The 26,724-nt window shown below is 33.0% G+C and overlaps 1 protein-coding gene across 4 annotated transcripts in view; it reads left to right on the top strand.

Moving 5' to 3' along the window:
* Nucleotides 1-26,724, top strand: part of RNF17 (ring finger protein 17) — a 126,905-nt gene that overhangs the window by 11,436 nt on the left and 88,745 nt on the right. For 2 of the 4 annotated variants that reach the window (XM_023499569.2, XM_031960839.1), the window contains exons 3-12: nucleotides 715-806; nucleotides 9,465-9,576; nucleotides 10,682-10,762; nucleotides 12,530-12,630; nucleotides 13,981-14,152; nucleotides 15,523-15,599; nucleotides 15,864-15,941; nucleotides 20,691-20,995; nucleotides 24,151-24,237; nucleotides 25,158-25,316. In XM_023499569.2, the coding sequence (XP_023355337.1) occupies nucleotides 715-806; nucleotides 9,465-9,576; nucleotides 10,682-10,762; nucleotides 12,530-12,630; nucleotides 13,981-14,152; nucleotides 15,523-15,599; nucleotides 15,864-15,941; nucleotides 20,691-20,995; nucleotides 24,151-24,237; nucleotides 25,158-25,316 (1,264 nt within the window). The remainder of the gene's footprint in view (nucleotides 1-714; nucleotides 807-9,464; nucleotides 9,577-10,681; nucleotides 10,763-12,529; nucleotides 12,631-13,980; nucleotides 14,153-15,522; nucleotides 15,600-15,863; nucleotides 15,942-20,690; nucleotides 20,996-24,150; nucleotides 24,238-25,157; nucleotides 25,317-26,724) is intronic. The other 2 variants (XM_031960840.1, XM_031960841.1) reach the window with 2 other exon arrangements.

Raw genomic sequence — 26,724 nt, 5'->3', positions numbered from 1 at the left:
TATGCATCTTCAGACACTTATGAGCTGTGTGATTATGGGCAAGTCATTTACATTGTTTGCCTTTGTTTCCTCAACTGTAAAATGGGGATAATAGCATCTAACTTGAAGTACAGAAGATTAAATGAAGTAGTATTTGTAAACAAAACAAAAACAAAAAACCACTTAGCTGGTGTTTAGTACATATGAGGCATTGTATAAATGCTTATTCTCTTTCCTTTTCCCCTAAGTGCCACATATTGGATATAAAAACACAGAGCTGACTTTCTTGCTTATTCTACAAGGAGGATATCATTAACACAGATAAGAAAATAAGATGTCTACAAAGTATTTTTCCAGAGGAGAGCAGTAGCAACTAAGAGATTCAAATAGACCTCTTCTAAGATAGCTCTTGAGCCGAATCTTTAAGTTCCAGGTTTCTTGGATTTCTGTTTTTCTTACATATCTCCCAGACCAACATTTGTGGGTTTAGCCTATGTATAAAATAAGAGGAGCACCTTTTTTTTTTTTTTTAACAAATTCATTATATACTAATTTTAAAAAAATGTAGATGTATATTATATATTACATGAAGTTTTAATCTTGGTTTCAATATTATAAATCATATATACTTTCTAATTTTTTATTCTGGAATAATTTAGGAATAAAAAAAAATTTGGTGTTAAAGAGGAAAGAATATTTGCTGTCACTAAAAACTTTTATTTTTTCTCCCAAAAGGCAGTTACAACTATAAATAGAAGACAAGGATACTATCCTTTAGATGGCTATGCTGAAGAAGATGCTTATGAAGAAAAATTTCAGCCTAAAAAGTATGGTTTGAATGTGTTTAAAATTCTCAAATGTAGCAGCTATTTGAGCACTTTGATTTAGAATACTAAAATTACTTTCAAAAAATAATGAGCCAACAAAATGTTATTCATGTACTTAAAAATATTCTTTAATGATCTTGAGTCATTTGTAGAGTGCTCTTGCTTAGGTTTGTTCTCAGCTATTGTCACTGGCAATAAAGGGAGCAAAGCTTGCTCTTTGTTTACAGTGAGTAAAGAAGTAGATTTTCCAGAAAAACAAGGGGAAAACCGAAAGTTACAGAATCCAGTTCCAAGAAAATGAAAGAATGCAGATATTGCTTGGTAAAAACAAAATTTGGTTACTTTTTTCTTTCTGGCTTTATGGAGTTTAGCATAGGAATTAGAAACAAAAGGATGGTGATGGGAGAAGGGTAGCAAAGAGTGGGAAGTGACTTGAGCATAATATTATAAGCATTGTATATGCTTATACATATACAGAGAGAAAGTGTGACCTAGAACACAACTGCATTAGAACCCAACCAAATGCATTTCATATTTGCATGTATATTCACAAATATACATGCATGCCTACATACTATTTTTCTCAGTAGTATCTGTCCAAATATATGTAAAGATAGTTTTCAACATTAATTTTTATAAGATTTTGTTTTAAATTATTTTCTCCCTCCCTTTCTTACTGATGCCCTTACATAGACACCAAGCAATTTGTGATGCAGGTTAAATATATGCAATCTTTTAAAATATATTTCCATATTTGTCATGTTGTACAAGAAAAATCAGATGACAAGGAAAAAACTTCTATGAGAAAGAAAACAAAAAAAGTAACTATGCTTCAGTCTATATTCAGTATCCATAGTTTTCTGGATACAGATGACATTTTTCATCCCAAGTCTGTTGGAATTGGCTTGAATCATCACATTATTGAGAAGAACCAAGTCCATCACAGTTGAATATCACATAATCTTGTTACTGTGTACAGTGTTCTGGTTCTGCTCACTTTGCTTAGCATCAGTTCATGTCTTTCTAAGTTTTTCTGAATTAGCCTGCTCATCATTTCTTATAGAACAACCATATCCCGTGACCTCAGCTAATGGGGATCGATTCAATTTCTAGTTCCTTGCTCCTCCAAAAAAGAACCACTATGGAATTTAGTTTTCTTGGAAAGGTTTCCATTTAAGTACCCAGAAAGAACAGCCTACAATAGTTTCTCCCATCATTCTTTCTTTCAAATCTACAATAATACCTTACACTTGCATAAAACCTTTAATTTTCCTTGGGAAATGTGAGCAGATAGAAGCCACAATGAATCTGGAAGGATAGATTAGTATTGGACTGACAGAATTGGAAAGAGAAGGCAGAACATCAGGAGGATTCAAAATATGTAGCAACAAATGTCAGTTCAAGAAAGTGTGTTTATGTATTAGTAGAAGAAATTATATTCATTAGTATCCATCTTTTCTTTACTTCCTTGTAAATTGTTAAACATGTTACTCTTGGGGGTTAGAAGCTCTTTTTACTTCAGCATTCTTCTCTGATTATGAACCCTGGTTTTCCCTGTTCCCATAGTAAGTTTCCATAGTTGGGTTCATTTTGCTGGCTTTTTTTTTTTTTTTTTAATGAGGTATTAATGTAAGCACCTCTAATCCTGGGTTGGGAGGAATGATGTCTCTGGTTTTACTTCAGCTGTCTCCTCTGACCAGGAACCCTAAACCAAGAGCTCCCCCCTCCAGCAGATGCCCACAGCATCTCTGCCCCATTGCCTCTGCATTAACCCTTTATGCTGATTGTTTCTTGAGGAGGGCCACAGCTCTGCAGCACAGCGTGGCCTGATGTTCCTGGTCATCCAAGAGTCCCTCAGTCTTCCCTGACTTGGGATCCCTATTCTACAGTTTGAAAAGCTAAAGTCTCTGGTACCTGCTGAGGCTCCAGCCACACTCAGTTAGCCCCAGGGGCCCCAATTGGTGTTTCTAAAGACCTAGCCTGAGGTATTTACACTAAACTGGGGTTAATCTTTGGCCTGCCTCTGTCTTTGTATCTTCTCCGATCTTTCTTCATATCTTGGTTTACATCAGGAGAACCCCTGTTCTACCCCTAGTCCTCTTGATTTTTCACTAATCTTTGTTTGCTCTGAGGCACAAATTTGTTATTATATTTATATGGGAGATCAGAGTTAATTTTTTTTTTTATTTAATAGCCTTTTATTTACAGGATATATGCATGGGTAACTTTACAGCATTAACAATTGCCAAACCTCTTGTTCCAATTTTTCACCTCTTACCCCCCCACCCCCTCCCCTAGATGGCAGGATGACCAGTAGATGTTAAATATATTAAAATATAAATTAGATACACAATAAGTATACATGACCAAAACGTTATTTTGCTGTACAAAAAGAATCAGACTCTGAAATATTGTACAATTAGCCTTGTGAAGGAAATCAAAAATGCAGGTGTGCATAAATATAGGGATTGGGAATTCAATGTAATGGTTTTTAGTCATCTCCCAGAGTTCTTTTTCTGGGCATAGCTGGTTCAGTTCATTACTGCTCCATTGGAAATGAGTTGGTTGATCTCGTTGCTGAGGATGGCCTGGTCCATCAGAACTGGTCATCATATAGTATTGTTGTTGAAGTATATAATGATCTCCTGGTCCTGCTCATTTCACTCAGCATCAGTTCGTGTAAGTCCAGGCCTTTCTGAAATCATCCTGTTGGTCATTTCTTACAGAACAGTAATATTCCATAATATTCATATACCACAATTTATTCAGCCATTAGGAGAGTTAAATTTACCAATCTATTCTACCTTTTTCCCAGAATTGTCATAAGTTTACATTTCAAAAGTAATACTACATTTTGCTCATGGTTTGCTGCTTCTGCTCAATTATGTGGGGATAGGATTGAAGTAACTGGGTTTGGCTCATTAGAGATAAATTCTGCTAATTGAGGTCTTTGGAGATACCTTTGTAACTTGCATGAAGGTTTTTCAAAGACTAATGTAAACATGTGAGAAGCCTAACCTTCTCATATGAAAAGTAAAAACCATGAAACCTTAGAAAGGGGCCCTTAATTTAAAACTGTACATTTTAAACCTGTAGTAAACAAAATCTTAGCAAACACTTGCAAGTATCTGAAAATTCACTCTCTGGAGGGAGAATGAGGTCATTTTCCTGTGTGACAGTTTTGGCTGCTAATCATGGGGAACCTGAACTTTTAACTTTGCAAAGTTGTAGCTGTTAAGCCATGGTAAAGGACCATTTATAAGGAACTTGCCCCTCAGAAACACTGACATGAAGTAATTAAGGAGTAATGTAATATAATGAAATAATAGCTTTTATATGTGGTTCTTTAAGGTTTATATAAAGCATTTTATATTTTTGATTTGATTCTTATAAGCCTGGAGGTAGCTATTTTATCCATTTTGTAAATCACTAATAACCTGGGATTCTTGTTTCTAAGAAGTAATTCAAGCCTAAGTATTACTGATTCCAAATCCAGCACTTTAGCCTCATGCCATACTGTTACTCAATTAAATATGAGTAAATGGTATAGAGAAAATGCTGAACACCAAAAGAAAAAAGCTGAATGTAAGCTCTCATAATCATGAAGGAAATGTGACTTTAACATTAGTAGAATTTTGATAATCAAAGGCAATGAAGAGCCAAGGAGAAAAGTTTTAAGAAAGTAATGATGAAGGCACTCTGACTTAAGTTAGTCTAGTAGACATTAGATAGTCATGGGAATTTTTGACCAGTTGGGAGGTGGTCCCAGTGATCTATTAATGCAATATTGGCCTAGATCTTGATGGTAGTAAAGGGGATCAATGCAGCAAGTATATTAGCAGGGCTTGGTAACTGATTGGAATGGGGAAGAAAGGAGTCAAAAGATGTCTCAGGTTTTAGGTATAGGAAACTGGGAGATTTATGCTGTCAGATTCCTAAATGGTATTCATCTTTTTATCTCCTGTTTGACCATATTCGGCTTATCTTGGTTTGTAGATCTTACGTTCCAAGTTTCTGTATAGTTCTTTATAATCTCTGACTTTCCTTTCATCACTACATGCGTTCACAGCTAAAACTTCGTTTTGGTTTTGGCCCAGCTGCTTCTTTAGTACTGGGGCTGTTTTTAGGTCCATTTGTGCTCTACTCTTTCCCAGTAGTGTATTTGACACCTCTTATCATTTTAGTACTATGGAGTTTTCTTGACATAGACTGAAGTGGTTTGCCATTTTCTTTTCTGGGGGATCACTTTTTGTCCCCCATTCATCAGATTGCATTGTCATTCTTTCATAGATGATGCACATCTCTATTCAGTCTTGTTCTCTCTCTTGAGCTTCAGAATTGTACCACCTGTTAACTGTTTGCCATTTTTAACTGTCTTGGAGACAGCTTTAAATCACCATGTCTAAAATGGAATTCCTTTTTCCTCTTAAGCTTTTCCCTTTCAAATTTACTATTTTTCTGGAATCAGTTGGAGAATGGCTGGAGAAATTATGGTATATGAATGTTATGGAATATTATTGTTCTGTAATGAATGACTAGCAGGATGATTTCAGGAAGGCCTGGAAAGGCACGAATTGATGCTAAGTGAAAGAAGCAGAACCAGGAGATCATATATACGATAACAACAAGACTATATGATAATCAATTCTGATGGACGTGGCTTTCTTCAACAATGAATTGATTCAGACCAGTCCTAATTCTTCAGTAATGAAGAGAGCCATCTACACCTAAGGAGAAGACTGGGAACTGTGTGGACATAGCATTTTCACTCTTTCTGTAGTTTGCTTGCATTTTTGTTTTCCTTCTCAGGTTTTTTTTTTTTTTTTTTTTTTTTTTTAACAAGACTATTTAACATATTTTAACATGTATTGGAATACTTGCCATCTAAGGAAGGGGGTGGGGGGAAGGAGGGGAAAATTTGGAGCAGAAGGTTTTGGAAGGGTTAGTGTTGAAAAATTACCCATGCATAAGATTGTAAATAAAAAACTATAATAATTTTTTAAAGTTTACTATTTTTATCAAATATACTGATACATTTTCAGTCTCTGGGTTTTGTAAACTCGATGTTATCCAGTAATTTTCACTCTCCTTCACCTTATATCTAATTAGTTGTCAAATCTTGCTATTCCTACTTGAATGATATTTCTTGCATCTTGTCTCTTCTCTCTACTCATACAATTATTACCTTAGTTCAGGTTTTCATCACCTCTCACCTAGATTATTGCAATAGTTTACTTGGCATTTTTCTTAATTCTCTTTCCAGTTTAGTGTTTGTCCACACAGCTGCTAAAGTAATTTTCCTTAAGCCTAAATCTGACCATCACTCTCTACTCAGGCAAATCCAGTGGCTTGTAATTGCTTGTAGCATCAACTATAGATTCTTCCATTTATCTTTAAAACTATAGTTTTATACATGATCTTACCCCAACCTATTTTTCCTGCCTTCTTAAAAATTATTTTCATTTTTGCACTCTACAGTCTAAATTGTACTCCTTTGTTCTACCCTCATGGCATGTCAGGTGCCACCTATTAGCCTTTTTATGTGGCTGTTCCAAATACCTGGAAATGCATTTCCCTTCTTTCCTCAGATTCTCTTTAAGACGAGCTCAAACACCATTTTCTGCGTGATGTTTTTTCTGATTTGCCCTTCACAACTGCTAGTTCCTTCCTTCCCATAGTACATATATATATATTTTCATTAAATTAATATTTATTTTATATTTTTTTATTGTTTCTTCATTAGAATATCAGCTTCATGAACAGGGATTATTTATATTTGTATTCTCAGCCATGAGCATTGCCTCCTCCCTAATTAATAGATTTTTCTCTGAACCTCTTCATTTTATAGATGAGATGTAACAGAGGTGCAAAAGAATACATAGATTTGTTTTTGAGATTTTTTTTTTTTTTTTTTTAGTGTATATGAAAGAGTTGGGAAGAAGATTTCAGTCTCTTGAATCTTTCTGGCAAGTTGTTCCATTGGTATATTGCCTTCTTCATTACATTTTCTTAGGCAAATTATCACAGGTTAGTCATTTAAAAGTCAACAAGTATTTTTTTAAGCACCCGTTCATTACCTCATCTGTACTGTAAAATGAAGAGTTTGGAATGTTGATTTCTAAAGTCCTTTAGATATACGTGAGAAGACAGATTGTCATAGTTTGAAAGCGTACTGAACTTGGAACTTAAAAGAGCTGAGTTTGAATTTTTCCTTTGAATCTAGTTGTAAAACTTCCATTTCTCCATCTGCAAAATGGGATAAACATTCCTGTAATAATAGGGGCAAAGTTCTTTTCCACTCTAATATGTAATTTGCTAGTTTTTTGCACATAGAGTAGGTTTTCTGTCTTATGAAACATAATTGATTAGGTCATACTAGACACGTATATCTACATTTTCTGTTGCAATATGTGTGTTGTAAACAGTATTTGACTGTCTTATTTTTATAAGAAATTTATAATATGGATATTTTTGGCTTTTCACTTTAAGAATATATTATTGAGCATTATGGTCCCTTTTATTGAAGGATAACTATGTTTATGGATTCAGAAAATATATATATATAGAAATTAGAGAGGTGAGACTAAAAGAAATAAGTCCATTTTTAAAAGTCAAATTTGTTGTATCCTTCTAGAAATTTTTAAATATGTGGGAAAAATTATATCAAACTTATAAGGATCTCATTTTCTTTCTTTTTATCATAATAGCTTGGTATTTTTAAAAATACATGCAAAGACAGTTTTCAGCATTCACCCTTACAAAACTTTGTTCCCAATTTTTCTCCCTTTCTATTTCCCACCTTCTTGTACAGCAAGTAATCCTAGATAGGTTAAACATGTATATTTCTTCTAAACATATTTCCACATTTATCATGTTGCACAAGAAAAATCTGATCAAAGTAGGGGCTAAAAATGAGAGCAAAAATAAGCAAATAACAAAAAGGTGATCTTCATTTTCTATAGTTCTCTCTGAATGTCTATTGGAATTGACTTGAATCGCCTCTTTTTTGAAAAGAGCCAAGTCCATCACAGTTGATCATCACATAATCTTGCTACTATTTTCTTGGTTCTGCTCACTTCACAGCATCAGTTCATGTAAGTCTTCCCAGACTTATCTGAAATCATTCTGCTGGTTGTTTCTTATAGAACAATAATATTCCATAACATTCATATACCATAGCTTATTCAGCCATTCCCCAACTGATGGGCATCCACTCAGTTTCCAGTTTCTTACCACTACAAAGAGGGCTGCCACAAACATTTTTGCACATGTGGGTCCCTTTCTCCCCTTTTAAGATCTCTTTGGGATATAAGCCCAGTAGAAACACTGCTAAGTCAAAGGGTATGCACAGTTTTGTTGCACTTTGGGCATAGTTCCAAATTGCTCCCCAGAATGGTTGGATCAGTTCACAAGTCCACCAACAATGTATTGGTGTCCTAGTTTTCCCACATCTCCTCCATCATTATCTTTTTCTGTCATCTGAGTGGATCTGAGAAGTATGAAGTGGTACCTTAGAATTGTCTTAATTTAAATTTCTCTAATCAGTTGTGATTTAGAGCATGACTAGAAATGGCTTTAATTTCTTTGAAAATTTTTCATATCTTAACTTTATCTATTGGAATGTATTATAAATTTGCGTCAGTTCTTTACAAATTTTAAGTGAGTCCTTTATCAGAAACATTTGGTGTAAATTTTTTTCCCAGTTTTCTGCTTTCCTTCTAGTCCTGACTACAATTTTTGTCAGTTCTTTTCCCAGAAGCTAGAGTCTTTGGCTCTATCAAACACTAGGTAGGTTGCGACAGTTATTTTTTGTCTTGCGAAACTAACCTCTTCTACTGATCCACTACTATACTTCTTAGCCAGTACCAAATAGATTTTATAACTGCTGCTTTATATAGTTTTAGGTCTCAAACATCCTTTATTTTTCTTAGTAATTTTATTTCAGTGGTAATTTGTACCTTTGTAATCTATACCATGAGTATCAGCGGCAAGAAGTAGTGATATTTTCTTTGTTTTTTTTGTCATTTGCAATGTTTAGTGTAATATCTATTATGAGGTAACTAAGTTGTGCAATAGACGGTGCTGGGCCTGACGTCAGGAAGGTTTTATTTAAAAGCCCAGCCTCATGCAATTTCACAAATGTGATGCTGAGCAAGTTATTTTAGCCTCTTTTTACCTCTGTTTCTTTATCTGTTAAATGGAGATAACACCAGCATCTACCTTCCAATGGTTAAGTGTGATAATATTTGTAAAAGGCACTTAGTTCATGTCTAACACATAGAAGGAATTATATAAATGCTTCTTCCCTAACCATATCTTGAACATGGTAGATTCTCATTGTTTTCTGAGTTAGTTATTCCATTTTGAATTATTTCAGTTCCAATAAAAGTTTGATTAAATTAATTAAAATAAAATCCTTATATGGAAAGAGATTGAGTTTGTCTCGTGTTCTTCTAATCTTCAATTAGCACAATTGAGTATCAGTTGTACATGTCCTTAGAAGTGCCAAATCCTTGGTGTGCCAAGGATTATTTAAAATGAAAAATGTGGGAATCGAGTAGAATCTTAGAACATTGAAATTGTTGTTATTGCTATTGTTTTAAAAGAAGATTGGGAGTTGGTACATATAATTAACTTTCTTTCTGTGCCCTTTTCCAGGATAAGGAATTGTTCTCAGGATTTCAAGAAGACAGCTGGTCAGCAGGTTGTTGGTTTAGAAAATTCATCTACCCTACACAGGCCTATTCTGAACCCATCAGCAGTTGTGACAGTATGAAAAATGTTATTTTCTTAGAGTAGATACAGGCAAAGTTTTCACTCTGCCCCTTTTGGCTTATTTCATCTCTTGCTTGTAGCTGTCTACTACCTTAGATGTTTTCATTTTTTTTTAAAGTTGTTGTTTTAATTGTTTTTTTCCATTTGAGGTTTCTACCCAAACTTTCTGATTTGTTTCTTTCCCCCACTTTTAAATTACCTTGTTCTCATCTTACTATTTGGGAAAGGGGTGGTTGTTGTTTTGTTTTTATTTTTTAAAACTTGATCATCTCAACTTTTTTCATTTCTATAACCTATATAAACCATGTTATGGGGAGGGGGGGTATGGGTGTGTGGGGGGGGTGAATTTCTAAAGCTGTAACCAGATTTTTTGTTCTTTTTTTCCTTTTCTTTATTTTTGTTTTTTAATATCTGCCTGCATTTTTAGGAGGGTGGAAAATCTGGACTTTAATCTAAATCTTAATAACCTTTGGGTTTTGTTTTTGTTTTTTTAAGAAATAAAATCATCAGCTGTATTATAGTGTAAAATCAAACTTAACTTTGATTTTAAGGCCTCAGTTTCCTATGAATGTTTTGGCTTAAGACTCGGGGGTTCTCAAACTACGGCCAGCGGGCCAGATGCAGCAGCTGAAGATGATTATCCCCCTCACCCAGGGCTATGAAGTTTCTTTATTTAAAGGCCCACAAAACAAAGTTTTTGTTTTTACTATAGTCTGGCCCTCCAACAGTCTGAGGGACAGTGAACTGTCCCCCTATTTAAAAAGTTTGAGAACCCCTGGTTTAGGTAGTCCTCAAAGTTTCTTCCAACCCTAATGCTGTGATGCTGTAAAGTTTGGGGGATTTTTTTGTTTCTGTTTTTGGTTTTTTTTTTTTAATTTAGTGTCACCAGTAAGAACTCCAGAACTCTATTGAGTAATGTCATTTGTTAGTTTAGTGCAGGACAAATTTACTTTGTTTCTCCAGTTCCATCCTTCATTATCATATTTTGATATATGAAATTACTACAATATTTTACCTTCTTAAAGCAGTTTATAGGTAAATCTGATGTAATGTCATTTAATTGTGCTGTTTTTTAATGTTGGGGAATTTTTTCCCTTTAGGAAACTAAAATGACGCAAGAAATTGATGAAGCTTTGAAGATAGCTGGTTATAATTTTGAACAGTTAAGTGATGCAGAAAAGGTAAGCCAAACGTATGTTCTCTGCCATGGAAAATATTGTTTTTATTGATTAAAAAGGGGAGGGGGCAGGCATTTATATATATGTGTGTGTGTATATATATATATGTATATTCTTCTCACATTAACATTTTGATGTGGGAGTAACCAGATTCGAGGTTATGTATTTTCACACTGTTGAACCTTACATTAGCCATTATTGTCAATAGTATCTCTATACATCAAAATGTTTTATAGGAAATATTCTCCCTAATAAACTGCTTATCTGATTAGTAGAATATTACTGATATCAAGAAAAAATTGAACTTGCTTTTTGAGGCTTCATAATATGTGATTGTGAACTTCATAATAATAATTTGATATTTTATAAAAATATGAAAATGCATGCAAAATGTTTTATTGCTTGATTTGGGGCATGTAATGTACTTGGGGTATTGTAGTAGAGTACTTGGCAAGTGAAATTTTCTCCACAAATCATTGAACATACCTAATAATTACACTTAACATATTTTGATTAGGTACATCATTGCATAGAAGGAACAAATGCTCTCAATGGTAATATCTGCCAGTAAAATCCATCCTTTTTCTATGAATGTCAGGCAAAAGAAGCAAGAGGAAATAGAAAAAAAAATGGAAGGAATAAATAGAAATCAACTGCAGGGGCAGTTATAAGTTCTCATGACTAGTTCTTATGAGTAGATGAGAAGAGAACCAGCCAGTAAATAAATGAAAGAAAAAAGAAATTCTTCACCTTTAGGGCCAAAACACACCTCTGACTTCTAACATGGAATCTTGTAAATCATTTTGGACCTACAAAATTTTTTGGTTTGAAATATGCTAACAATGCCCAAGAATAAAGAAAATTATTGCAAAATCAAGAAAATTTTAAGCCTTATTATACTGAAAATTTTTCTCTGTGTGGTTATTTTATATATAATTTTTATTTTATGAGCCGCCATCTTCTTTTTTGGGGGGGGGGGTGATGGGGCATTGCTGGGTATAGACCGGGGGGGGGGGGGGGGGGGGGGGGCTGAGGTAATTGGGGTTAAGTGATTTGCCCGGGGAAGTATTAAGTGTCTGAGGCCAGATTTGAACTTTGGTCCTCCTGACTTCAGGACTGGTGCTCTATATCCTGCACCACATAGTTGCCCCTGTAATTTTTTATTTTAAAGGAGAAAAAACATACAAAGTTTTCCTATTCACAATATTTAGCAGCCTAGGAAGAAGTACTTTATGAACATTATTGCTACACTGGAAGAACATTAAAGAATCATTGTTTGATATCATGGAGGAACAGATAGATTTGGGTTTAGTAGAGATGAAATCCAGTCTCAGATACTTACCTTAGGCAAGTCATTTAATCTGTTTGCCTCAGTTTCTCCATCTGCAAAATGGGGATAACTGCTCCTACTTCACAGCATTGTTATGAAGATAGAAATACTCAGCGCATTGCCTAGCATATATTAGGTGCTGTATAAATGTTAACTGTTGGTACTATGAGCCACTAAGAAAATTAGTGACTCAAGTTAAAGATACATAGCAGGAGAAACAGATATTATATCCTAAATATTAACAAAACTAAATCTGAGCAGATGTAATTTCTAACATTTTTATTATTTAACTTCTTACCAATGAAAGTATCTCAAGTTATGTGGGTCAGGGTATTGAATAAAAATTATTACAAATTGGATTTTTATAAAAAATAATACATGGTATTAGAGTGTGAAGATAAATTGTTAACTTTACAAATATTTTTTAAAAACAAAACTAGATGCTAGAATGTCTAGAAAATCAAACAAAACAAGAAACAGACTGCCTTCTAGAAGTTCTTGAGGAAAAATTTCATCAGCTTTTTACTTCACTAAAGTCAAGGTAAGCAAATTTTTAAAACATACCCTTGGTCAAAATATAAATTTGTAAAATTAAGATAACTTGACTAAAAAGGAAATTGTCATTGAGATCAGCTTTAGTTAGCTATGACATGTAATTTCATCATTTAAAATGAGTACACTTCTTAAAAGTCATACTTGGATGATTAACAATTAAGCAAGGACAATGCATGTGTCAAGTTCTATGTATTCTCCTTTTCTTTTTAATCCTTTTTCAAAATAAATGTGTAGTGCTATTTTTTGCTTTTACATTGGCTACATTTCTTTCCATCACACACACTTCCCTCCTCTTCCCCTTACCCAGAGAGCCATATAATTTTGAGCCAATTAATTTTTTTTTTTTTCAGAAAAGGAGAATAAGAGCAAAGCTTAAAAAAAAATCAGTTATCTTCCACAGCTGTGGATGCTTTCCCTGAAAAGGAATGAAGTGGGGGAAGTATTTTCATTTCTCTTTGGGGCCAAGGTTACTCTTTGTAACTTTGTCACATTCACTTTTAATACGTGACGCTAGTTCTTTCCATTTATTACTTTATTATCATCTTGTAAATTCTTGGTTGTGATCACCTCTTTTTGCATCATTTCATGTTTCTTTCGAAGCTTCTCTGTTTTCTTCATATTCATTATTTCTTTTAGCACAGTAATAATTCATGACATTCATCAACTGTATAATTTGTTGGCCATCAAAACTTAAAAATGGTATCTACTTTGCTTTCTAGTTCTTTGATATCATAGAGCTACTATAAGAATTTTGTGCTTTTGGGCCTTTGAAAAACATTCCTTTGTTCTTAACAAAGGTCTTTTGTTTTGGAGTGTGTTTAAAAGTTCCTAATAAAATATGCAAGATTTATGGAGATACAAGTATGTCTTTTTTTTTTTTTTTTTTTTTTCTTTTTGCTGAGTCAATTGGGGTTAAGTGACTTACCCACGGTCACACAGCTGGGAAGTGATGTCTGAGACCAAATTTGAACTCGGGTCTTCCTGAATTCAAAGCTGATGCTCTTTCACTGTGCTACCTAGCTGCCCCCAATACACGTATATCTTTCAGTGTATTAAGATAATGTCAAATGAGAAATACATATATGAATCCCAATACCTTGCATTTCTTTGGGTTCTTCCTTTGGGTTTAAAGTTTACATTTTTAGCTATAACATGTAGAAACTTTAGTGTATCATTCAAAGGAAAACTTTATAAGTAATTTAAAGGAAGAATTGTATAATATGGTTGTTAGCACCATGTAAATATAGCATTCTCAATATAAACTTTTTTAAAAATCTGACATAATTATTGAAAATTAAAATATATCTAAATGCTTACAAAACTTTCTTTACTGAAGGAAAAGAAGTCTGTATGAAGAAGTTGTAAGAAATACAGAGGACTATTTAGGGGATATCATAATGGCCAAAAAATACATTGAAGGGAAAAAAAATGATTTGGATGCAGCTATGAGAATAGCAAGAGAATTGAAAATGTCACCTTCCCTAAGAACATATTGTGACTTGAATCAGGTAATTTTGAGAACTCATTCAAAATTAAATATTTTGGTGGTAATTTTGCATGTTTTTGAGACTGGAGGAGGTCTGGGAATTTTATTTTGTGATTAAACACAAAAATTAATGAAGCAGAAAGCACTTAGGAATGAGGCAGTAAGTTAAGCATTGGGCAAATATACAAAATATGTGTAAAATAGATTTTGTTCCTATTTTCCATCCTGGATCTTTCCTACCTTTTGTAAGATTGGTGAGGTCTTTAAAAACATAGATTATAAAAAAAAATAAATAAAATTATAAAAAAATATATATGTACATATATATAAATATATTTAAACTTTGTTAGTGTTAATGAGTGTATATATACACACATATATTCAATACACTTTCTTAGGCATACATATAGCTAGCACACACAGCCCACAGTGTATGGATACTTTATAAAATATTAGGTGCACTGACTTCTGATCAGAACAAATAGGAAAATAGTGTGTGTGTGTTTGTGTGTGTTCGTAAAATCATAATAAAGAAATGGCTGTCATCAGTTTTAGGGGAAAGGATAAGAGGGAGAAATTAAAGGGGTTAGAATTACTACAGAAAGAAAGTAAAGTATCACTTTTATCCCTTTTGAACACTAGAGACAAAGGGATCTCTTTCGTTGTCTTTACTATGCCAGTAAACATGTCTTCAGGCATGTACTTTGTAGTATCAGGCAGCTATGTTTTGAAGTGGAGAAGAATTGCAGTCAAAGAAATGGATAGTTACTGAAACATCTTTTGTTCCCTTATACTTTTCTCAATTATCTTTTATTTTTAATGTATAGAGATCTTCTCATTTGTTAACTCGAATTAAAAGAAGACAACTAGTGGCTCAGAGCACTGTGCCTGAAGACAAGAAAGACTTGAGTTTAAATCCTGCCTGAGATGCTTGCTAGCTATATGGCTCTGGGGAAATCATTTAACCTCTTATTGCTTGACATAATGGATCTACTAGAGAAGTAAATGGCAAACCATTATAATATCTTTGTCAAGAAAACCCCAAATAGTGTCACAAAAATTTGGACAGGACTGAACAACAGCAATAATTGAATTAAATTCCTTTAACTTCCACAACTAGGTTGTAAACTTAGAAGTGTTCACTGTCTCACAACATTTCTCTCCCCCCATTTCCTTCAGTAGCTAAAAGTGAATGATACTTATTAAGCACTCAGAGAATATGGATTTGATGACTAGCTCCATCAGAAGGTAGAATGAATATGGCCTCTAATTTTTCTTTAGAGATCTTATTTCTATTTCACTCTTTCCCCAGAAAAGAGCCACATTTCTGTTTTAAGAGAGGCATCAGACTTAATTTTATAAATTACTTTCTGATATGTCTTTTGATTATAGATTATCCGTACTTTGAAGTTGGCATTTGAGAGTGAATTGTCAGAAGTGAGTTCTCTGAAATTCAGAAGTTCTCTCAGGTAAATAACTACTTTTACATATATACATATATATTTAAAATACATGATAATTGAGCTTAAATTTAAGCAGAAGTGATACATTGAACTTTTAGTTTCCCTATATAACTTAATTCCTAATTTTTATAATTGCATTTATTTTGGTGTAAATATTGGACATTTACTTGGTGTTTAACCTGATCAAATTGCTAAATTTGAAGTTAGGAATTTCATTAGGTGAAAGTTTCAATTATTTGAGTTCAACACTTGTACTTTTTTTTTTTATAGGTTGATGAATATGAATTGTAATGAAATTATCTGTATGTTTAAAAATATGGGGAAAATTGAATTTGAAGAAACTTCAAAGTAAGTCTTTTACTTAAGAATGGCAAAAAATTGCCCATTACCCAGAATATGCCAAAAATTCATATGAAATTTTAGTCATTGAAAGATTTATGATTTCATCATCCTTTGAGGCAGCTTAGAAATTCAGTGAATAAAGGGAAGGGTCTAAGGTCAGAAGACATTAGTTTAAATCCATCTTACTAGCCTTGTGACCCTGGACAAATTATATAACCTTTGTTATGTAAAGTGAGGGTAATAGCTCCTACTTGTTGATAGGATTAAATAAGATAATTTGTCTAGTGTTTAGCACAGAGCCTAGTGCACTGTAGGAGCTATGTAAATGCTTTTATTCCTTTCATCTTTGTTAAATCTTTTTTTTCTTTTTTTTTTTAACCAATAAATACATACCCATCATAATGTAATAGAATATTGGAAATAATTTTTAAACATTTTTAAATGTAGTGAATTTTGTTAATGCTTTGAATTTAAAAGCTTCAGAGATCTTTTTAAGAACATGAAGTATGATATCAAAGAGTAAGAGTTGGAATATCTGGATTATAAAACTTCACATATGGGCTAGAGATCTTGGTAATGATAATAGTTTTAGAGAATCAAGAATCCACTAATAATGAGAATTTCAATACAAAAAGATAGGATCAATGTAAGCATAAAGATTTGAGGACAAAATAATGTAATTAGGGACCGTTCAAATTGCAGTAACTACAATCCATCTATCAAGTTAACTCTACATTTGTAAACGAAGACTTAGATCTACTTACTGTTCAAATCACCAAAAATAACCCAGTAAATACCATCTTATTTAATGGATTCATTACTAAATTTTAAAGGGAGAATAATGCATTTTTCTTAGTTTCTGATTTAATTTTTTTATACTTATGATTTAACATTGATTTAAAAAAAATTTAAGTTGCAAATTCTCTCCAACTAGCTCCTTCTCTACCCATTAAGGAAAGCAAGCAATATAATATCAGTTATACATGTTCAGTCATGCAAAATATTTTCGTATTAGCCAGATTGCAAAAGGTGGGGGTCAGGGTTAAAGGCTTTGTATTTCATAAAGTTATCCATTTTACTTTCTTTGATTCTCTGTTTTTTTGTTTCTCAATTCCTCTTATCCATAAATCTGACATGTAAATATTTCTATGCTTCTCTTAGCTTATGTGTTCTGTCTTTAGATTTAAACATGTACTTCTTTTGACTTTACTTTGGGATACAACTATGTGAGATGTTGCTTTATGCTGTAATTTAATTTTTATATGAAAATAACTACTTTCAAAAAATCTCTTGCCTCTTATTTCGAAATTTAAATGATAGCGAAAACATTGGTTTTTTTGCAGATCTTCAGCAGGATTTACAATGTTCTACCATAAGAAAAATAAAATAAATGCTTTATATTTATGCATCAAAGCAGAACTTCAAAGTATAACAGTTTTAACCTTATTTTTTCTTAATACCTTCACCTTTAAGCTTTTCCTATGTATTTCCCCAGAAAGAGTTCTATTCTAACCTTTTTTATTGATTGATGATAAAATATAGGCTGTTTTATTTAAAATCAACCAATATTACATTCAGAAAATGAAAATAATTTGCAGAAGAGAAAACTGAAGCTTTAGAGAATGAGTGGTTCAAGGTCATGTGGAAAGTTAATAGTAAAGTAAAACTTGGGTCTCTTGACATTCAGTTGTTTTTACTATCCACTATAAGTGGCTTCCTATAAAACCACCTACCACAAGAATTTGATATGAAGAAATAAGCCATTGCTTTTCCAGAGACAGAAAACTGTCCATAATTTTTAAAGAGACAATTGAGAGTTCTCCTGGATTGTTTTAGATTTGACAGTACTTTGATGTCCATTTGATTCAACAGACATTTACTAAATCTGGTTTGTGTAGAATAAAATGTTGAATGAGATAAAAATTTGATATAGTCTCTGCCTTCATAGACTGGAGGCCATTGCAAGTGTCTAAGAAAGTGGGACTAAGAGCCTATGTAAAAGTAATTATGGTATGAATTAAAAAAAAAAAAAACCTGGCAGTTGGCAGGACTTGGTTAAGGATTGTATATCAAATATAACCCAATTGTATAGACTAAAGCTAGTAGGGAGGCATGTTAATGTCACAGAAGCCAACCATTCCATATTATTTTACGTTATAAATATATTAAATGTAAAGTAGAATTATGTGAGCCTCTAAAACTAGGGCAGAGGTGTCAGATTCAATCTTGGAGGGCTACCCAAACCTGATTAAAATATAATTAGGAAATATTTCTTAAAATACAATATAACATAGATAATATTTATAGTTTTCTAAATCAATATGTGGCTTTGGTCTGGGGAATAGATAAATGGGATATTTAAGTTGAATAGGTAGGCAGGAATTCAAAAGATAAAGGGGAAATGAAATTGGTCATAAGTCATTTTGAACAAAAGCACTGATACAGGAGTACAGAATTATTTGAAACAAGTATTTTGACTTTTTTTTTTTTTTTCTTTTAGTTAGAACCAAGAATATTTTAGGGGGAATGATGTGAGTTTAAGACTGAAAAGCTAGAGTAGTAGCAAAGAAATTTCATCTCAATTTAGGAATTAGGAGTTACTGAAAGAAAAGTTTGAACTTGATTATAAGCAGTATATAAAATTTTTTTTTTTTAATCAGGAGGTTGTCATGATTAGATTTGTATATGAGAACTATTATGACATTTATTTGAGGACTGGATTGGAGTAGGGAGAAAGAGATAAAGATCTGAAAGGAAGCCATTGGAAGAGTCTAAGCAGAGATATTGAGGGCCTATATTGGATTGATTATAGTATAAAGTGAAAGGATGCAGTTGACAGGATTTTATAAAATAATTGGATATCAAAGCTAAACCAAAAATTGCTAGCCTGAGATCTCTGGTAAATAATGAAATGGAGAATTCATAAAGGGTGATAATTGCTAAAGCCAAGGACATTAAGGAACTAGAAGAAAATAGGATTAAGAATAGCAGGTAGATTTCCACTCTTTCTGTTACTGTTTGCTTACATTTTTGTTTTTTCTTCTTAAAAATAACCTTTCTAAATCCTATCTTTCTTGTACAGCAAGATAACTATAAATATATATACATATATTGTATTTAACATATACTTTAACATATTTAATATGTATGGGACTGCCTGCCATCTAGGGGAAGGGAGGTAGAGGGGAGGGGGAGGTAGAGGGAAGGAAGGGAAAAGTTGAGACAAGTAATTTTGCAAGGGTCAATGTTGAAAAATTACCCGTGCATATGTTTTGTATATAAAAAGCTAATTAAAAAAAAGCTAATTAAAAAAAAAAAAAAAAAAGAATGGCAGGCAGGTTTGTTAACCTTTGAATAGTGAAGTCAGAATGAAGGACTTTGTTTAGAGGAAAAATAATGAGCTTGTTTTTGGACATAATTCAAATTGAAAAGTGCCTTGTAGGCAAAAGGAAAGGGCAAGTCTGTAACTTTGAAGAGAGAAGACCTTGGAGAATTCATACCCATGGATTAAAGTCAGAAAAATGCTGTGTTTAGGAAGCTAAGGAATATTTAGAAGGGAGGAGGGAGAGTGCTGTAGAATATTGTGTACCCAAAACTATGGGAAAGAGGGTATTCAATAAAAGATGGTAATAATAATAACAATAATTAATAATAATAGATGTGTGGTTAGAAGACCTCTTGTATGGGATAAGGGGAAAGTCAGAGATAAAGTTGAGAATCCATTATGGATAGCTTCTTATTTTCTTTTATTTTTTAATTAATAAGCATTTATTTTTTTCTCCCAACTCTTTTCTATCAGTAAAGAAAGAAAAGCAAAACTAGTAATAAATACATATAGTCAAGCAAAACAAATTCTCACATTGTTATGAATAACTTCAAGAAATAAATGATAGTGAAGGGAATACTTTTTTTTTTCTTCCTTTTTTTTAAAAATTGGGGAAGATTTAGAAAGTTTTTTAGGCAGATGTTGGAAGGGATCCTTGGTAATAGAGAAATTAAAAATTTCTAAAAGGATGATAAAAACAGGTAGGTGGTGCAGCAGATAGGATAGTTGTTGGTCCTTTTCTCGAGGATAATGACATCACAGAGGTGATGCTTGGCATACAAGTGAATTGGATTTCAGTGGGGGAGGCTGGGAAAGTCACCTGCCTCACTTTCCTCTGTAGAGACATCTAGGTCCAGTCACCAGAGAGAGATCAGGACGACTGGAGATCACCCTAAATACAGTGGGAAACCTGGGCCTTTTATGCTAATATCTTTAACAGATCTCAGTTTGACTGAGACATTGCCCAATCTGTAATTAAGGCTAGGTAAGAAATGAAACAGAATTGCCCCTTTTACCTAGGCAAAACAAAACAAACAAAAAACTGTTGTATGTGGAAAGAGAAACAGATATGAGATGGATATACATACACATATCTACATATCTGTTGTCTCTATAGAATATAGAGACATAAATATGATTGAGATTGAGTGTAAGCAAACACACACACTATCTACATTGATTTTTTTTTTTTTTTTATAATCCCTCACCCATTTCTTTATTCAAGTGAGGTGAAGACATGTCTAGAAAAATTTATTTGCTCCAAAGTACTGTTGATGTACTTCTTGATGGATCCTGGGGTATCTATGCTATTGAGATGTTCTTTTAGATTTATTCTTAATCATGAAAAAGATTACTGTCATATCAAATAAGTGAATAAATGGTATCAAAATTTTGTTAACCTGAACAGCTTCTAAATGCTTCTCAAACAGATTTCGTTCTGAAGAAAATGAAGGCTCTGGACAGAATGTTCATAAACATGTTAACAAGAAGGAATCTTCAAATTGTGATGCATACCTGTCTGTAGAAAAGAATAAATTAGAAATTACTGTAACAGATGATGAGCCTCAGTCCCTTGTGCAGCATGAGGCTGGTGATGCACGTTCAGAAACAAAAAGTACCCAGCACCAAGATGAGAAAGTGTCTGTGTCCTCCCCCAAAACTGTTGCTGTTTTACCACAAATGGGTTCTAGCCCTGATGTAATCATAGAAGAAATTATTGAAGAGGATCAAGAAAGTAAGTTAAGTGAAATTAAGTCATCCAAATAAAAATTAATATATATGTGAGGAAAAAATAAACCTCTAAACAGATATCTTTTTAGCTTCCTACTGGTATTGCAAATCTTTAAGATTAGTATTACTTCCTTATGGTCTCATCCTTGTTGTCTGTCACTTAGTTTTTCTCTTCCCTATCCCCATGTACTACTATAGTGAATTCTATTTTCAATATGATATTAGTTTGTCTGATGTTAATTATGAATGTTTTTGATTTGATAAAGAATTTGAAAAATTGATCCATGTAATGACATCAGAGAAGTGATATTTAGTTGTACCATACAAAGTGGGCCTAAAATGGTATTGGATTCTGTTGTATGTATTCTGCAATCAGTTTCATTTTTTAGTGATATCTTTTTTTTTTTTCTTTTGCTGAGGCAATTGGGGTTGAGTGACTTGCCCAAGGTCACACAGGAAGTGTCAGGTGTCTGGTGTCAGGTGTCTGAGGTCAGATTTGAACTCAGGTCCTCTTGACTTCAGGGGCTGTCTTAGTAATACCTTAAATACAAATTCTTATGAAAAAATGATTCAAGTTGAATTCTTCTGATAAAAAGATTTTTATAAATTTGCCAATGAATGTATAAGCCTTATTTCAAAAAATATAAAATGTTTTTAAACATAAAATGTTATGCAATTAAATAAGGAAATTGTGATACAAGATTAAATATCTGCTATAGACTGCAGTCTTGTTTATGCTTGATACCTTGATTAAAACTAGGCAAAGTGACCTGGTATGGGATGCTTTGGTGACCATGACCAAATTTGATCTTTTCTTTTTTTTACTCTATCTTGCTGGTTCCTTTTTCCTTAGCTTCAAACATGCCTAAAACTCCCCTATCCTTTAAAACATTTCACTAGGCCCCATTTACCCCCTTGCCTTTTTGTTATGTATTATTTATCTTCAAGTTGTTGTCCTATATTTCTCTTCTCTTTCTCAGCCAAACTCCTTGACAGTTATTTAAACTTCAGGCCTCTATTTTTTCATTCACTGCATATCCCTTATTTCCAGCTTTATTGTTCAACTTAATCTGCTCTCTTCAGTAATTTCTTAATTGCCAGATCTGATAGCCTTTTCTCAATTCTCATTTTTCTTGAACTCTGCTGTATTTGATGCAGTTGACTTTCTTGATTTTCTCTCCTCTTTGAGGTTTTTGTGTTGCTGTTCTTCTCTTACCTCAGTATTTTTTTTTCAGGCACATTATCTTTATCAGGCCTGTCTAATTGTAGTTGTATTCCCAAGGTCTTACTCTAGGCCCTTTTTCCCCTCTGTGCTATCTCAGTAACTTCATCAGCTTCTGCGCACTTAACTATTACCTTTATGCAGATTTCTCACAAATCTATATATCTAATCCTATTCTCTTCCTTAAGTTTCAGTCCTGAACCACCTTTTGGACATTTTAAAGTAGATGTTATGTAAATACCTGGAATTCAACATGGAGAAAGCTGAAACTCATTATCTTTCCCCTCAAATTTTACTATTTCTATTGTAGACACTACTATTCTTCCAGTCAGATTTGTAATCCCAGAATTATTTTATACTCCTCATTATACCTCACTTTATCTAATCTGTTACAAAATCTTGCCTTTTCTACCTTCACAACACCTCTTAACCCTATCTCTTCTCCTTACATGCATGGCTATAGCTTTATTTTAGGCCTTCCTTGTTTCTCATCTGTTATTGCAACAGTGTCTTAATACCCTGGAATGGGGAGATATTTGAAGCAAGGAAGACCTATTATCCACACTGCTGCCAAAGATTCTCTCCTTAAATGCAAAACTTACCATGTGAAAGCCCCTTCCCTCTCCAGTTCACTGGCTTCCTATTGCCTCTAGTATCAAATTTTAAACTTTTCTGTTTAGCCTTTGAAGTTCTTCACATTGCACCCTCAACCTCTTTCTAGCTTTAATTATTATTGTCACCTTTGTATTTTATGATCCAACTAAATTGGTCTTTTCTTTCTTCTTCACACATGGCATTCCAGTCATGTTTCTATAACTTTGCACTACTATCTCCAATAGTTGGAATCCCCTCCCTCTTCACCTCATAGAATCCCTCTTTTCCTTCTAGATTTAATATAAACATCTTCTACATCTTCTCATTACCCCAATGACGAATATCCTTCCTCAAACTATCATCTTATTTGATTTATTTATATAATGTAAACTTCATCCATAGAGGAGTTATTCATTGTGCTCATATTCTCAGTACCTAGCACAGTTTCTGGCATATAATTAGTGCTTTAGAGTTCATTATTTCAAAATGACACAGAACAGAGTAAAACTTTAGATGACATTCTGCCATTAAAATGCTTTAAGAATTTCTGGCAAAAATGTTTGTGGCAGCCCTGTTTGTAGTGGCTAGAAGTTGGAAACTGAGTGGATGCCCATCAATTGGAGAATGGTTGGGTAAATTATGGTATATGAATGTTATGGAATATTCTTGTTCTGTAAGAAATGACCAGCAAGATGAATACAGAGAAGCTTGGAGAGAATTACATGAACTGATCCTGAGTGAAATGAGCAGAACCAAGAGATCATTATGTACCTCAACAACGATACTGTATGAAGATGTAATCTGATGGAAGTGGATTTCTTTGAAAAAGAAACCTAATTCAGTTTCAGTTGATCAATGATGGACAGAAGCAGCTACACCCAAAGAAAAAACACTGGGAAATGAATGTAAACTGTTCGCATTTTTGTTTTTCTTCCCGGGTTATTTCTACCTTCTGAATCCAATTCTTCCTGTGCAACAAGAAAACTGTTTGGATCTGCACACATACATTGTATCTAGGATATACTAGGACATATTCAACATATATAGGACTACTTGCCATCTAGGGGAGGGGGGTGGAGGGTGGGAGGGAAAAATCGGAACAGAAGTGAGTGCAAGGGATAATGTTGTTAAAAAAAAAAAAAAAAATTACTCTGGCATGGATTCTGTCAATAAAAAGTTACTATAATTAAAAAAAAAAAAAGAATTTCTGGCAAATTGGGAGAATCCATCATACATTTACTTTGTTATGCAAGGTGTCTTGCGTTTTAGGTACAGTTTTTAGTGTGCTATTGTCTATGTTAACAAGATGAATACAATTACATTTATTTCTTATTTTCTTGAAGCATACTTCATAGAGCATATTATGGAGGCTCCCAGACATCAAAAAAAACCTTTGCAGAAAAAGTCGGCACCTTTTGGACTGAAAGCAGGTAAATTAATTGCAATGTCTATGTATATTTGACTTTGTGAGATTTGTAATATGTTTTAGTACCTCATCTATAAAGTAATTTTTTATGAAAGTCTTTCTGACTTCTTTCTCCTTTTAAAGTAAAGTAGCCAGATAAGGCGACACTCACCTGTAAGTCAAGCTACCAGAGAGACTAATAGGACATGCGTGTCTTTTGAGCAGTGAACAGCAAAAGACTAGGCTGAACAGATGTTTGCCACTTAGTTTAGTATCAGTTGTTGTCCAGTCTCTGTGCTTCCTGATGCCCCATGCCCCCCAAAAGTTATATATGATAAATATATGAACAATAAGGCCAAGTCTCATGCATTGAAATGAAATTGATTATAATCATTATTGTCAACTACTGAAGCTCTTGAAAGATCTAGAAATTACCTCAAATTACTCAATCCAATTCTGTTCTTTTTCTTCTATCTAAAACTGCAGTTTGTCAGTTTTCTACTATTCATTTCTGGTTTGACTAGGCTTGTTTAGGGATAATGAGTCACTAATACCACTGTGTGTAACCTTGTTTTAAAAGGAAAATGTGTTCTAACTTCCAAACAACTGACTTAAGAATGACCTTTGAGAACAGTACTCACTGATCAATTGTGAACAGACTATATATTCAGAAGGCTGAAAAATGTTATTCTAAGTATTCCATGTATTGTGCCAGAAGCCTTTTTTTTCTGTTCTTTTTCTTTTTTCTTTTCTTTCTTTCTTTTCTTTTTTTTTCTTTTTTTCTTTCTTTTTTTTTTTTTTAAACATCTTTTAGAAAATGCCTGTTAGATTGGAATGTTAATTTCTCTAGAAAAATGCCATTGTAAATTATTCTTTGTAAGGTTCATTAATTAGAACCCAACTTATATCTTATTTATTTAGATGTATGATGACTCTCTTCTGCAGGTTCTCTAGAATTAGTCTTTGTGAGCCATGTAATACATCCTTGCCACTTTTATATTCGGAAGTATTCACAAAGAAAAAATGCAACAATATTGGAAAAGAAGTTGAACCATTTTTGCAACAAGAGTCTATACCTCAGTCCTTCAGATATTTTGGAGCTAGGTAATTAAGAAATATTACTCAAAAATGTTAATATTTTTGTGTCAAGGATATTTCAGTGTAGTAATGTTGACATGATAGGTAAAGGAATCTCTGAATATAATGGTTTTGCTTCTAAACAGTAGGAAGGTTATAGTAGTGTCATAAATATTATTTTGTTATATTTCTATAACTAGATTAATTAACTTATCCTATATATTTGTAAACTTTTCAAATGATGACTTTGAAAAATTATTAAATGGTCAAGGGAAATAGAACATTATTCAACTTCTTAGAACATGGTGAAGGAAATATTTTTTAAGATAATACAATTAAGTGGAACTTATAAAGAAAAACAGTAAATGTATTGTCCTTTTATTTATACAGCACTTTTACTGTGGCATTCTTTATAGATTACTCCTAGATTTTTTATCATTCTTGTTTTTTAATTTTTATTTTCCCCAGTTACATGTAAAACGTTTTTGTTCTACATGTACATTCATTTTTTACATATTTCCATATAAATTGTGTTGGAAGAGAAAAATCAGAACAAAAAGGAAAAACAACAAGGAAAAGAAAACGGGGGGAAAGTGAACATAGCATGTATTGATTTACTCTCCACAGTTCTCTTTGAATGCAGATGGTATTTTCCATTCAAAGTTCATTGGAATTGCCTTGGATAACTGAACTGTTAAAATGACTCAAGTCTATGATGGTTGATCATGTCACTATCTTCCTGTTATTATATACAATATTTTCCTGGTTTTGTTTGTTTCACTTGACATCAGTTCATATAAGTCTTTCCAGGTCTTTATAAAATCAGCGTGTTCATAATTTTTATAGAAGAATAAATATTCCATTATCTTCATATCCTATAACTTATTGAGCTGTTACCCAACTGATGGGCATCTATTCATTTTCCAATTCTTTGCCACTGCTACAAACATCTTTGCACAGAGAAATCCTTTTCCCTGTTTGGAATACAGACTTAGCAGTGGCTCTGCTGGATCAAAGAGATGCAGCCTTTTATAGCCATTTGTGTATAGGTCCAAATTGCTCTCCAGAATAGTTGAAATCGGTTCACAGTTCCACCAACGATGCATTAGTGTTCCAATTTTCCCCACATTCCCTTCAACATTGATCATTATCTTTTCCTGTCATTTTAGCCAATCTGAGAAGTGTGTAGTATTCTGAGTTGTTTTAATTGGAGCATTTTTTCATATAACTATAGATGGTTTTAATTTCTTCATCCAAAAATTGTCTGTTCATATCCTTTTTCTATTTATCATTTGGGGAATGACTTTTATTCTTATGAATTTGACTCAGTTATTTATATATTGTAGAAATGAGGCCTTTATCAGAAATACTGGCAATAAAAAAATTTTTCCCAGCTTTCTGCTTCTCTTTTAATCTTATTTTGTTTGTTCAAAAA

The sequence above is a fragment of the Sarcophilus harrisii genome, chromosome 3 (genome assembly GCF_902635505.1).
Source record: "Sarcophilus harrisii chromosome 3, mSarHar1.11, whole genome shotgun sequence".
NCBI classification, from domain to species: domain Eukaryota; kingdom Metazoa; phylum Chordata; class Mammalia; order Dasyuromorphia; family Dasyuridae; genus Sarcophilus; species Sarcophilus harrisii.
The sequence above is the reverse complement of the archived record's forward strand: the minus strand, read 5'-3'. Positions and strand labels throughout refer to the sequence as shown.